Source organism: Coenobita brevimanus, chromosome 23 (assembly GCF_032717465.1).
Source record: "Coenobita brevimanus isolate Jiangsu-jjx chromosome 23, ASM3271746v2, whole genome shotgun sequence".
Taxonomy (NCBI): domain Eukaryota; kingdom Metazoa; phylum Arthropoda; class Malacostraca; order Decapoda; family Coenobitidae; genus Coenobita; species Coenobita brevimanus.
The window spans coordinates 4663542-4677500 of NC_136976.1; the positions used below are offsets into that span (position 1 = coordinate 4663542).

The 13959-nt window shown below is 40.6% G+C and overlaps 1 protein-coding gene across 2 annotated transcripts in view; it reads right to left on the reverse strand.

The window, feature by feature from the left end:
• Window positions 1-453: 453 nt before the first annotated feature.
• Window positions 454-13959, reverse strand: part of LOC145392835 (required for meiotic nuclear division protein 1 homolog) — a 13978-nt gene continuing 472 nt past the window's right edge. Inside the window, exons 2-8 of one of the 2 annotated variants that reach the window (XM_080267122.1) lie at window positions 8669-9438; window positions 7286-7390; window positions 5629-5734; window positions 4466-4691; window positions 3885-4047; window positions 2130-2327; window positions 454-727 (exon numbers count right to left, since the gene is read on the reverse strand). In XM_080267122.1, coding sequence (XP_080123248.1) covers window positions 569-727; window positions 2130-2327; window positions 3885-4047; window positions 4466-4691; window positions 5629-5734; window positions 7286-7390; window positions 8669-9427 — 1716 coding nt within the window. In that variant the 5' untranslated portion in view covers window positions 9428-9438 and the 3' untranslated portion in view covers window positions 454-568. The remainder of the gene's footprint in view (window positions 728-2129; window positions 2328-3884; window positions 4048-4465; window positions 4692-5628; window positions 5735-7285; window positions 7391-8668; window positions 9439-13959) is intronic. The other variant, XM_080267121.1, reaches the window with a different exon arrangement.

The window sequence follows — 13959 nt, forward strand, 5'->3', positions numbered from 1 at the left end:
ATGGTACTGTACTGTGGCCCCACTCAAAACACAGCAGATTAATGGAATGAGCAGTCCTGCCTTCTGTCTTCAGCTAAAAATATCTGGATGATATTTGCAACTTAAAATGTGCACTATACAAAGCTTTATACATATACACTGTATAGTAAAAAATAAGGCTACATGCAGTGGAAGATTAGAGGATCACTGAGGACTTAAAAAAAAAAAAAAAAAAAAAAAAAAAAAAAAGATACATCAGTCTTTTTGCCCCTTAGAGTAAAAAAAATTGAAGTGCAGGTTTGTTTGGCACAGCCTGAACTATTACTCACACTCCAAGGGTTAAAAGAACACAAATGTGGCTGACCGAGCATGTTAAATGATAGTCAATAATCACCAACTTGGAAACTCCACTTACCCACAAATGTATTGTTTTAATATCCTGAACTCCTGAAGGCTTAGTAACTTGAAAGGCAACAGTATTTATAGAGAAAAATATAAAATAGAGTAATTATAACAAGGATTTACTGCACTCAGATAATTAAAAAAAAAAAAATTGAAACATTAGGAAGCTCCCAGAGAGTGATCAGTCTCAAAGAAACCGCTCAAGGAAGTGCAGCAGCTCGAAGACAACCTCAACCAAGATTAGGATAATGATGATCCACTCAAGGCGGGAGGAGTGGCGCTCATTGAGGTGGCTCTTCAGCAGCTCCATCAACTCTATACAATGGTTCAGCTTCACATTCATCACCTGTGGAAAAATTACACTGAATCCTTGTTATGAGTGGCCCATCTGACATTCCCTCCCTCCCTCTCTCTCTCCGTCCCTCTCTCTTTCTTTTTTACATCAACACCTTAGTAAAGACAAACTGCCTAATCTCTCTTTCTCTCTCTCTCACTCCTTTTTACATCAACACTTTAGTAAAGAAAAACTGCCTAATACAGTTTCTCGTTTACCTATGAAGCTATTTGCCTGTATCCCTCAAATTGTAGAAGTAATTATGTGTACTGGTATGTAGTAGTTGTAGCTGCAAACCCAGGCTCATCTGAATGCTAACCCAGTGGACTGCAGGCTAAAGCTGTCCTCTCCTGCAGACCACTACCCTCCTTTTGGGGGGATGGGGGCAGAAAGTTAAAGGACATTTGTACAGCTTGGCATATCTATCGTCCAGTTATATCGGTGCCACAACACACAGACGTCCCTCTCCAGCGCCAATTATGTGTAAAAGGTTGTGACCTAGGCCCATATTCTTGTCAGCTGAGGAGGCTCCCTAACATCCTTTCCTAGGTGATTTACTTTGTTTACTACACTTTACTGTCCTCCTCTGTGTTACATGAATCCTTCCAATATCGCCATACTGACCATATATAAGCTATCCAAATACAAATAGCTAGGGAAGAGATGTTAGGGAGCTTCCTTCACAGCCAAGAATATGAGCTCTGGAATACATCCTTTACTTCCACCATGGATGGTTACTTATATTATTACAGAAGCTCCTTGTGATATGTCTGCCAAAATATCATCCTTTTTTCATACCTATGGTGCTGAAAATTGACGGAAGTGGCATCTTAGCTTTATGGTATTAATTAAACTTTAAGTGGTCAATAGTTCTGTAATTTACTAAGGAATTATTTTTTAAAAAGCTGTTTATATTATGGCCTTTCTGTATAATGATAAACGCTACTGTAAAATATCCACCACCAAAGCATCCCTGTGAGGTGTAGGGACCTGAGGCTAGTCTGCAGTTGTCCATATAATTCAACCTCCTCAGTCCAATTACTGCATAGTGTATATTTTGTTCTCGCTATTTCTACATATTTTGATTCAGCTTAGAAATGACTTTGAACTGGAAAGGCTAATACTGTATGGTGCAGCATTCATTAACCTCTTCAGTATGAGAGGCCTGTCTCATTCTGAATAAAACATTTTTAAGGAGGAGAAAAAAAAAAAAAACACTGGACTGAAAGGGTCACTAGCCTTTGTCCTAGGCAGCATTCCATGACTCTACTTACAGTTGGTGGTGCTGTGTACCCTAAGTGGAGTGAAGCACCTAGCAAGGTGGGCATTAACTAAAAAGAACATCACCCAGATTCAAAGAGTTACCAGTAATTAGCAATACAAGATTTGGCCATTGCAGGGCTGCAGGACTTACTGAGGTGCGCTTGGTAACACTGAGGTAATCGGAGGTCTTCTTGTAGAGCTGCTCCAACTGTTCGTGTTCCCAGTAGAAATCAGGAACGTCAAGGAGGTCAGAGCTGAGGTTGATGAGGTGACGCAGAGCACACAGCTGACCCAGACGCTGCAGCACCTCACCCTGACTCAGCACCACATGCCCCGTCTTGCTCAGCTCCTGGAATGGCCACAGAATTGAACAATAAAGTACACATTATTTTCCCTACTCATGCAAAATACAAATGAAGTTCATATTATTTTCCCTTCTGCAAAATACACACAATCTCTTGCAGCAAAGAAACATTCATACATGTAATGGCAAAATATTTTACTCCTAAAGCCAATGATGTACTGGTATTCTCTTGGTTCATTCTTGCTACCTCCAAACTACAGGTATTTCTTTCATCTTAAGAGAGAAATTTGTTGTGAATGAAGCAGTGAAATCTATAATTAACCCCTCCAGTTTGAAAAGTCTCTCTCTTGAAATTTTGAAAAGCTGTCCAGAAACAACATGAACAAAATGAAAATATATTATTAGACTGAATGAATTAAAAAGGACAAGAATGCGTTAAGGCTCAAAGTTATTAGAAACCTGCACAACAAAAATTACTTTGCGCATTTTTATTCTGCAATGGACAGGAGAACTAAACAAGGTGTCTTCACAGGGTTTTATCTTTGGGCACTGGGGATATGTTTGGAGGAGTATTTGGAAGAAAAATATGACTTCATTTATAAGACTATCACAGACCTACTTCATCCTACTTCACCCTCAGAGCAAGAAGAAAGGCCATACATATTAAACACAGAACGTGATGCACAGAGAAAGTGAACAGAAGAAGTGTTTCACACGTCATGTTTGAGACTGGAACGCAAGTGGTGATTACTGCCTCTACCACAATTGGGGGGTTGGTTATGTAGTGGGGGAGTCAGACAGAGAGGGTGTATGTCAGGGGTTTATCATGTGCCATCTAAAGACTGTGAATAATCATATATAAGACAAACCTCTCGGAGGGTAGAAAATGAATAAGCGAACACAAATGACATTAAGAGGTTCTATCTATCTATCTATAGCCAGATGCCATAATCCCGAAAGGGGTGGCCATTTGTCTCTGAGTTTGTTATTTTATGGGGAGGGGCACTAATCCTCTGCCAACCGCTAGCTGACATGTAGGAACATGTATGTTTTGGTTATATGGTTTTCACCCAGCATTGTAAATAGTTTCCTGGCTTACATGCCATTAGGCTTGTCACTTAATGTACAGCCACTTGAAAAGGAAAGAAGAGTACCATAATAGAAAGTGACATGACGGTAAATATGAATAATGCAATTGTTAAGCATAAGTGGGACACTGACCACAAAATTAACAGGGAGGATGCTAAGTTCATTAGATATGAAAACAACATATGTATAAGAAGGTGTCTTGAATCTGCTTATATCAAAAGACTGATAAAGTTTAACCAAAACAAGAGACTTTTTATGCTGGTCAAACCACTGGCATACTTATTAACTACAGTGAAGCCTGACTAGCCCAGTCACATTGTTTCATAAGAATTGTTGTCCCTGTTTCATAGTGTCAAAGAACCTAGGCCTGGACTATTTAAGTCACTTGATGTTACCACTGTGTGTCATTCCTGAGGAAGCCAGCCTGGTGAAACTGAATAAAATGGTCCCTTCTCTGCACTTGGAGAGACATTATCATACTGAAAGAACAGAACAGATATTGATAATTCTTACCTCTGACACATACTCAATATTGTCAATGTAAGTGTCCAATGAGGCTTCCCAGATGCCCAGTTTGACAGACATGGCCAGTACATTACTGAAGGTGTATTTCTCCAGGTTGGTCTGGCCTTCTGGGTTGAGTGTGATCTTGTCTCGCACCAGTTTTGTTTTGACCCTAACCAAACAGTGTCAGGTTACTATTTGTAATTTTATCATGTAAAATCGATTTTATCATCATTATTATTATTTCTATTATTATTATTATTATTACTGCAGTACAATACTACATTACTATTATTATTAATCCATCCATCCATCCATCATCCAATTCTACATTTCCCCATGAGGAGCGCAGGAGCCCGGGGCTAAGCAGTTGGTCCCGACATTTAAGATGAGAGTGACCAACCTCACTCATCCCTGATTGGCATTACATAGAGCAATCAATCCCAATCACCCCTTAGCTATATTTTTTATTCTTTATTATTATAATCATCCAACATAAAAAACCATCAAAGTAATAGAGCACATGAAAAATGGAAGGCTGGAACAAAGGTGTTTTACAGGCAGAAAAAGCAAGACTACTGTACACTTACGGGACATCACTGTACTTGTAGGTCAGACTCTCACACTCTTCCTGCACCACACTCTCGTTATACGCCCCCTCTTGGTAAGTCTTCAGAAAGCGTAACACATTGGCACGTTCCAACTCCCCGATATTCCAGAAGACCACTGTCCCCTCTCGGAAGAAATAAATCTCTCGGTGCTCTGGTTCTAACTTATACGAGGCCACTGCATGGAGCACGTCTTCTGTACTTCCATCTGGGGTAAAGCAATGATGCAGTGTCAGCTCTCACTTAACACCTTCAGTCTGGTGACATCTTTTTCACTGTAATCAGGACTGGTAAGTTTTCAACGACAGCATGATGCATAAAGTGTTACAAATCTTACAGGTACCAGACATGGATATTGTAAAGCATATATTATAAAAGAATCAGTCAGTTCTTTTGTTATTCCAATCACTGGATAAATTTCCCACTATGACCCTAATAATGATTCTGGTAATCTTTTTGCTTGCCAAAGCACAACACTACTTCAGCCAAATGCATCTTTTTTGTATTATAGTTACCACCAGACAAACATACTCGGCTTCTGAGACATTTTTCATAGCGAAGTTTTGTGGAAACTTTTTCCATCTTCTGAAGATATCAAGAACAAAATAAAAAACTATAATGCTGGACTGAAGGGGTTAATATGGACAGCTTGCACACACACACAAACAAATGATGAGTACCAGTACCGGTACAGTAAAAAAAAAAAAAAAAAAAAAAAAAAAAAAAAAAAAAATTTAAAAGTAGTGACATTTAATTTGTGTTGTCCTGTAACCCAAAAAGCCATTTAATACACTGGGTGCTGGCTGTACTAACCATATAGCCAACAAATGGATGCCTGGTTGTCTAGTGGGTTAAGGCACTCTACCTGAGTGTGGCCTTTAAGGGTTTATATCCAAGTTAGGGTTGAGGTTTACTGCTCATATAATGCCAGTCAGGGATGAGTCACTGGTCACTCTCTTCTAATCCCTGGGATGAGTAGCCTAGCCCCAGGTTCCCATGCTCCTCATGGGACAATAAAGAATTGGATGATGGAATAAAGACAGCTGGCACACGTGATGACATGTACTGTGCTGTTTATTCAAATACTTCACCTTCTGTTTTAAAATGCAATACCAGGAAAATAATATTTATTCTGTGGAGTGTACCTGAGATGATGGCCGTGGGAGTATAGAGGCCCTGCTGTGACAAGCCTGCCATCAGTTTGTCCAGATGGTACTCATCAGCTGTTGCATATGCTGTCACCTGCCACTCCTGAAGGCATACCAGGTTATTAACACGTGTACCATCATCCCAGTACAGGTATCTCTGTTCTACTGTCCTTGTATATGGTCCCAAAAATTAACTATGGAATCATAATCTATCTATGTATCTATTGCCAGACGCCTCAATCTCATACAGGGTGGCCACAAACAAATCGCCTCCACGTCGCCCTGTCCCCCACCATTTCAATGCCCTGCTCCCAACTCACATCCCCCTCTCTCATATACCTCTCCACTCCATCCCTCCACTTCATCCTCGGCCTCCCCCTCCCTTTCCCCTCCTCCACCTCACTCACATACACTTTCCTCGTCAGTCTCTCATCCTCCATCCTCTCCACATGGCCAACCCACAACAGTGTGTTCCTCCTAACACTTCCTATCACATCCACATCCATACCACAACGCTCCTTTATATCCTCATTTGTTGGCCTGTCTCTCCATGTGACTCCACAGGCTCCTCTTAAATAACTCATTTCCACTGCTCTCACTCTTGACTTGTGTCCTTCCAACAACATCCATGCTTCACTTCCATAAGTTAGAATTGGTATCACAATACTGTCATGTTGTACCTTTTTCACTTCCATGTACAGTTCCCTGTATCTTATCACTGCTTTCAAGGAACCAGCAACCTTTCTTCATAATGAACGCAACAAATTAGTCTTACTAACTGTTTGGCCTTAATAGAGCTACAAACTATTACAGTTGCTAACCTATTTAAACCTTTACAGCTACTGTACTGACTTTTGGAGATACAAACTTTTTCTGTAAAGAATTTATTGAGCTATTCTGTTAGTGACATCTACAAACAACTGAACTGAAACCCCTGTCACACTTTGGTCTTATCACTTTTACAGAATAGTTCTCCGGCAAATACAACAAGATCAAGGGTGGGCCTTTATGCTGAGTATTAATGTTGTACTGTAAATTAGTCTAACTGCCCTCAGACAAATTTTTTTAGATACCTTGTGGCCTAATGTATTACAGCAACACATGCGAGTCTATGGCCAAAGGGGTGTTTAGGGTGCACTGCTATTCAGGAGCCAGTAGTCAGTCACTCTCACTAAAACCGTCTAAACCGAGTGGCCTAGCCCCACACCCCAATATTCCTGATGTGGGAATACTGGACTGGATGACAGATGGATGGATGGATATACCAGTACAATATAGAACAGTAGGCTACTGGCACTTATAAGTTTGATAACAATGGTATAAATGATGCAACTGGTAGCCTACAGCAATAACATTTTTATATCTACCTGTATTCACAAACAGTATTTGGCCTCACTATTAGTGATTTCAACTAGTAAATTTATGGTTACAAACCAACTCTCACAACCAATTAAGTTCATAAGATGGGAAGCAAATGGACTGTGCTTTGTATAACAACTCCAATAAAAAATATTGCAGCAAAAATTATGTTATTTGTTTTTCTGCCTGCAGTATCAAGTTAACAGAGCACATCACAGAAAACTACTGTAATATAACGTGCAACAACTACAGCTGTGTCAGATTTTAGAATTAAACAAAATAGAGGTGAGCTTACACGACGTGGTGGTCTGACAACTTGAACTTCAGGCATGGAAAAGTCTGGGTCAAAGGTTAGAAATTTGTGTCGTGCCACTGGAGAGAACCCAGCCACTGTCTCCGCCTGCAACAATATGTGCAATCAGTCTTTGTGTAAAATTTTACTTGGAGTTGTTTTGTTATTAAAGGACTACTGGTAATATTTTACTGATAACATCTATTCTTCACTGAAAGCTGCTTGTCACTGATTATACAGTTGCTTTAAGGTCAGAAATTACTATTTTTTTGTGGTTTTTAACTCCTGTATCAATAGAAAGAAGCAGGTCTTACTTAAAGTTGCTTCAAGTTTGCCAGACCACATCTTTGACTCCAAGTGAGGACTGACTGTGCTCTCTATGGCTGTGGAGACTTTCTAGCACCTCTTCTTTAACAGCTTTACTTAGCTATTACAGCTTATTATTCTCTAGTATGTTATCTGTACCTTCCTAAAATACACATACAGTACTGTATTGTAGCTCCTATAAAGATTGTAGAAGAATGTAGCTACCATAAACATTAGACTGGTGAGGATGAGGTGCTGGGGGGCCTCCTCGATTGATGAGAAATCAGGCCTAACTACAGTATTACAAATTCTCTCCCTCCATCTATTAATCTACTACTCAGGAGTGTAGTCAGGATCTCACTGAGGGGAAGGAGGAGGAGGCAAATTTTCAACCAAAACAATGTAAATTGGCATCTGCTACAGGAAATATATAAAATTCCCATTACAGTACTGAACTGTATTTTCACTCTAAAATCTATTCTAAATTGACCAAATTACTCTGGACAGTAAGTTTTTGGTCCATGAAAGGTATACCTGTCAGTAAATTTGCAGTTTTACTAAACCAAATGTAATAAACAGAGGCTATGTAAATACTGTAAGGAGTTTTACATTAGGTTACTGGAAGCTACATAAAATTAATCAAGCACTGGATAACCTTCTACACTGGAGAACAGGCTTAACAGGACATACATTTTTCACAGTTAATATGATTTAGAGGAGTATTATAGTGTTTCAATATTTGGGATACAGTACTCTTGACTTTAGTAAGGTTTTCTGGTAGTCACTGTGATGCAATGAGTGAACGGAAAGTGAGAAATTGATTGTGGGGTTTATGTGGGTAAGGCAGATGGAAAGGTGGATCAAGGATGAGGTCAAGAAAAATGAGAGTGGTGTGAAATGGAGAGAATCTTGTCAGGTGGCAGGGGGCTGGAGATGTGGAGTTGATTTGTTCATAACCACCCCTTCACGCATTAAGGAATCTGATAATATACCAGTGATGATGATGATACAGATAGATAGATAAATACATGACAGACAGATGACATCATGAGATCTTACAGTACAGTGCTCCAAACTTACCGCTTCAGCATCTTCCTGAATTTGCTTCTTCTTCCTCTGAGTTCTCTTCTTGATCTGCAGTGATGATATTCTACTGTGGACATTACTGAAGCCTCCTCTGTCCCTTGATGCATGTCTTATACTTGACAACATAACACCATTTATGTGCTTTCTTGCCAGTCTGTTTGTGTTGCCCAAAACAGAAGACGATGAAGCAAATTTTCTGGTTCCAATGACATTTACTGTCTGTTTTCTCTGTTCTGCCATTCTTGAGGATGAATTTTTGAAAGATAAACTCTGGAACATTCGAATATTGTCCATGTATGGCTTGCTACAGTGAACATCTTTTAAGCATGTCCTTGATGCTGAATCTCTGAATGATAAAGTCTGAAACCTTCTAATGCTGTCTTGGTATGGCTTACTGCACTGAACTTCTTTTACATATATTCTAGGGGACAAATCTTTGGTGGATAAAGTCTGAAACCCTCTGATGTTCTCCATATATGGTTTTTGGACCGGTATGGCACTGATTACACTTATTTTCTTACCATTACTCTCACTGGAAAATGGAAGGTATGAAAACCTTCCAGAATTTACATTTTTCCTGCCGCCCTTCCCACTCAAAGATGAAAGGAATGATAACGACCTCGAGGAACCACTGATTTTGCACTTAATTGAGTCTACAAGCAAACACAATGAGGAGTCGGCGAGACTGGGAGCTGATGTCTGCAGTACACGGGTTATGACAGTGCTTCTTGTAATCAGTGCTCTTCCCCACATGACTGATGGTTCTGTAAAAATTAAAGTATATCAGTGGCACGTACAGGAGAAGAACATGCGGTAAGGAAAAAATATTATATAGTAATACTGTATTGTAATGATTAAAATGTAGGAGTGGCAGATATGAGAAGAGCATCTAAAAGGGTGAGAGAGAAAAAAAAAAAGTTGTTAGCTTACCGTAATAATAAAAGTGTATTAGTGGCATGCGTGTATGAAGAACATCCACAAAGAAAAACAACCCCCCAAACTCTACAACAATACATTCTGTGGTTGGTGTATGTGAAGAGCATCCACACAGAAAAACAACAGAAAAAAAAAAAATCTTGAAATAACATATGTCTCAGTGGTTGCCTGGATGGATGTCTATTCATTAAAAAAAAAAAAAAAAAAATCTTGTAATAGTGAAAGTACCATTGGCTCCTGCAAGTATAAGGCACCTATAGGGGAAAAAATATAATAATATGAGTATGTGGCTATGAATATGCCCGTGAGTAGGGACAAGATTCCAGGGGCCTGAAGGATGTGTTACTGATTGTGTGGCCCATATCACTGGGTGTGATGCTGCTGGTTCCCTCATTTTCATACCAGTACTAATTTCCCCCTCGTTTTTAGGACCTTACCTAAAATACCTCATCCCACCTTAAAAAGAAAAGAAAAAAGCAGAGGTAATAGTCTATCTATCTATCTATCTATAGCCTGACGCCCTAATCCCGCAAAGGGTGGCCGCAGACAAAACGCCTCCAAGTCACTCTGTCACCCACCATTTGACTACCCTCCCCCCAACTCACCCCCCCCTCCCTCATATACCTCTCAACTCCATCCCTCCACCTCATCCTCGGTCTACCCCTCCCTCTCCCTCCCTCCACCTCACCTACATACACCCTCTTAGTCAGTCTTTCATTCCTCCACATGTCCAAACCACCTCAGTGTATTTCTCCTAATCTTTTCAACCACATCCACATCTACCCCACAACGTTCCTTCACTTCTTCATTCGTCAACCTGTCCCTCCACGTCACTCCACATGCTCCTCTCAAGTAACTCATTTCCACTGCTCTCACTCTTGACTTGTTCCCCTCTTGCAAGGTCCACGCCTCGCTTCCATACGTCAGGGTAGGGATCACAATACCATCATGCAGTGACTTCTTAACTTCCATACTCACCTCCCTATTTCTCATCACTGCTTTCAGTGTACCAACAACCTTTCTTCCCTGCTGTACCCTTTCACGTACTTCATCCCCCAAAGTTCCATCCTTACTCATCACACTACCCAAGTACTTGAATGCACTCACATTCTCCATATCCTCACCATCCAACCTCACTGCACACTCTGTGACTTCATTCCTCTCAAACATCATAACTTTACTTTTGTTTACATTAACTTTCAGCTTCCTCCTCCTACACACTGTCCCAAATTCATTCACCAAACCTTGCAACTCCCATTCATCTTCACTCAACAATACTGTATCATCAGCAAACAGCAACACCGGAAGCTTCCAAATCTCACCCTCATTCATTAGGGCCACTCCCACATCCACTGCCCTACCTTGCACCTCCTTTACAACCCCATCCATATATATATTAAACAGCCATGGAGACATCACACACCCCTGTTTCAGTCCCACATTGAGATCAAAGAACTCATTCAGCTCACCATCCACTCGCACCGTAGCCCTAGCTCCCTTGTACATACTCTTCACAGCACTCAACAATTTTCCTTCCACTCCATATATTCTAAATACCTTCCACATACCTTGCCTATCTATTCTGTCATAAGCTTTCTCCAAGTCCATGAAGGCAGCATACACTTTCCTTCCCTTCTCTAGATACTTCTCCACTAAACATCTTAGAACAAATATCTGATCTACACACCCTTTTCTCTTCCTAAATCCCCCTTGTTCTTCTCCAACTAGCTCCTCTGTCATATGCCTAACCCTATCAATGAGTATTCTACCATATATTTTACCAGTCACACTAAAAAGGCAAATACCCCTATGGTTACCACATACCTCTCTCTCCCCTTTTCCTTTGTACAGAGGAACAATTATACCTGATTTCCAGTCCTCTGAAACCCTTCCCTCTTCCCAAGCCAATCTACACAACTTCCATATCCACTCCACAACAATCTCACCCCCATACCTAAGCATTTCACCACACACTCCATCAATTCCTGGGGCCTTTCCCAGCTTAATCTTCTTCATCGCTTCCACTACTTCTGACCTACTGATCTCTTCCTCCCTCCTCTCATCTCTTCTTCTCCCAGCCATTCCCCAACCACTTATACTCACACTGCTCTCACTCTCTACATTCAACAAATCCTCAAAGTGCTCCTTCCATCTCCTCAATTTCTCTCTCTTCTCCACCAACAATCTATTATTCCTATCTTTCACTCCCCTACTATTTCCTCTTTCACACTGCCTAGCTTTCTTTACCTCCTTCCAAAACAATTTCTTACTCTCCCTCCATTTCACACTCAGATTCCTCCCAAACTCTTCATCCACTTTCTTCTTACTCTCCTTCACCAGTCTCTTAACCTCCCTCTATCTATCTATCTATTGTCAGACGCCTCAATCCCGTTTGGGGTGGCCACAAACAAATCGCCTCCACGTCGCCCTGTCCCCCGCCATTTCACAGCCCTGCTCCCAACTCACACCCCCCTCTCTCATATACCTCTCCACCCCATCCCTCCATCTCATCCTCGGCCTCCCCCTCCCTCTTCCCCCCCATCCACCTCACTCACATACACTCTCTTCGTCAGTCTCTCACCCTCCATCCTCTCCACATGGCCAAACCACCTCAGTGTGTTCCTCATAACGCTTCCTATCACATCCACATCCACACCACAACGCTCCTTCACATCCTAATACGTCAGCCTGTCTCTCCATGTGACTCCACAGGCTCCTCTTAAATAACTCATTTCCACTGCTCTCACTCTTGACTTGTGTCCTTCCAACAACGTCCAAGCTTCACTTCCATACGTTAGAGTTGGTATCACAATACTGTCATGTAGTAACTTTTTCACTTCCATGCTCATTTCCCTGTTTCTTATCACTGCTTTCAAAGATCCAGCAACCCTTCTTCCCTGCTGTACCCTTTCAAGCACTCCACCCTCCAAACCTCCATCCTTACTCATCACACTACCCAAGTACTTAAACATACTCACATTTTCCAAATCCTCACCAACCAACCTCGCTGTACATTCACTGACTTCACCTCTCTCAAAGACCATCACTTTACTCTTCCTCACATTCACCTTTAGATTCCGTTTCTTACACACTCTCCCAAACTCATCCACCAAGCCTTGCAGCTCCCCTTCATCTTCACTCAACAATATAGTATCATCTAAAACAACAGTACAGGGAGTTTCCAAACACTATCCTCTCTCACCAGGGCCACTCCAACATCCACTTCCCTACCTTGCACCTCTTTTATTACCCCATCCATGTTCAGATTGAACAACCATGGAGACATGACACATCCCTGTTTCATCCCAACCTTCAAAGAGAAAAATTCACTTAGTTCAACATCCACACGCACTGCAGCCTTAGCACCATCATACATACTCTTCACAGCATTCAACAACTTCCTATCTACTTAATGCCGGTACTTTCCACAATCCTTGTCTATCAATCCTGTCATATGCTTTCTCCAAATCCATGAGAGCCGCATACAACTTCTTTCCCTTCTCTAGAAACTTTTCCACTAAAGATCTAAGAATGAATATCTGATCTATGATATTTTGGTAGAGCATAATGAACTTACATACAAACATCAGGGAAACAAAATGAACAGAAAACAACTGTCTTATATAACAAAAATACTTTCCAATATAATGAAAATAACAAGTACTGCAAAAATGAACTGGTAGAGTACTCCCATTTACATTAACCATTAATTTATCCAGCACTACTGTATATTACTGGAATGGAAACTCTCCTGGATTTTTAGCAATATAGCTAATAGCTGTTATAATGGCGACTGGATTTAGTGAATGAATTTTGAGACTGAGTGCTGGACATTAACTCCTGTACTAAGAAAGAAATATTTTTTATTACAATGGGATTATGGCGTATGGCAACAGATATATGGATAGCTTCTATTAGATGATTTTATTCAAAGTTGAGCAAGACCTCTATTGGTGAAGGAGTTCTGGTGCTATTTTCATTTCAATATGAGATCATTATGGTTATTTTTGGGATGTTCTACAGTTAAATCTCACTGATGCAGACATCTTTTCTTCTATGACATTTCCATTAGATATCACTAATAACAGATGTATAAAATTTTTTACTTTAACCAGTCTGGGGCCATGGCCAGAATCACATTACTGACTGTAGCCAATCACTGGCCGAATTGCTGCCAACCAACACAGTACTACCATGGTATCTGTGAGAGACATGCACTTCCATTCTTACTCTTATTTTTCTAGCACGTCAGGTTGATAATTATGATAGTGTTGGAACTTGTTTTGGTTAGGGCTGCAGTACTCAAGTCTACCTTAGGCTGTCTGTTCTGGACTCATTAATGCCTTAAG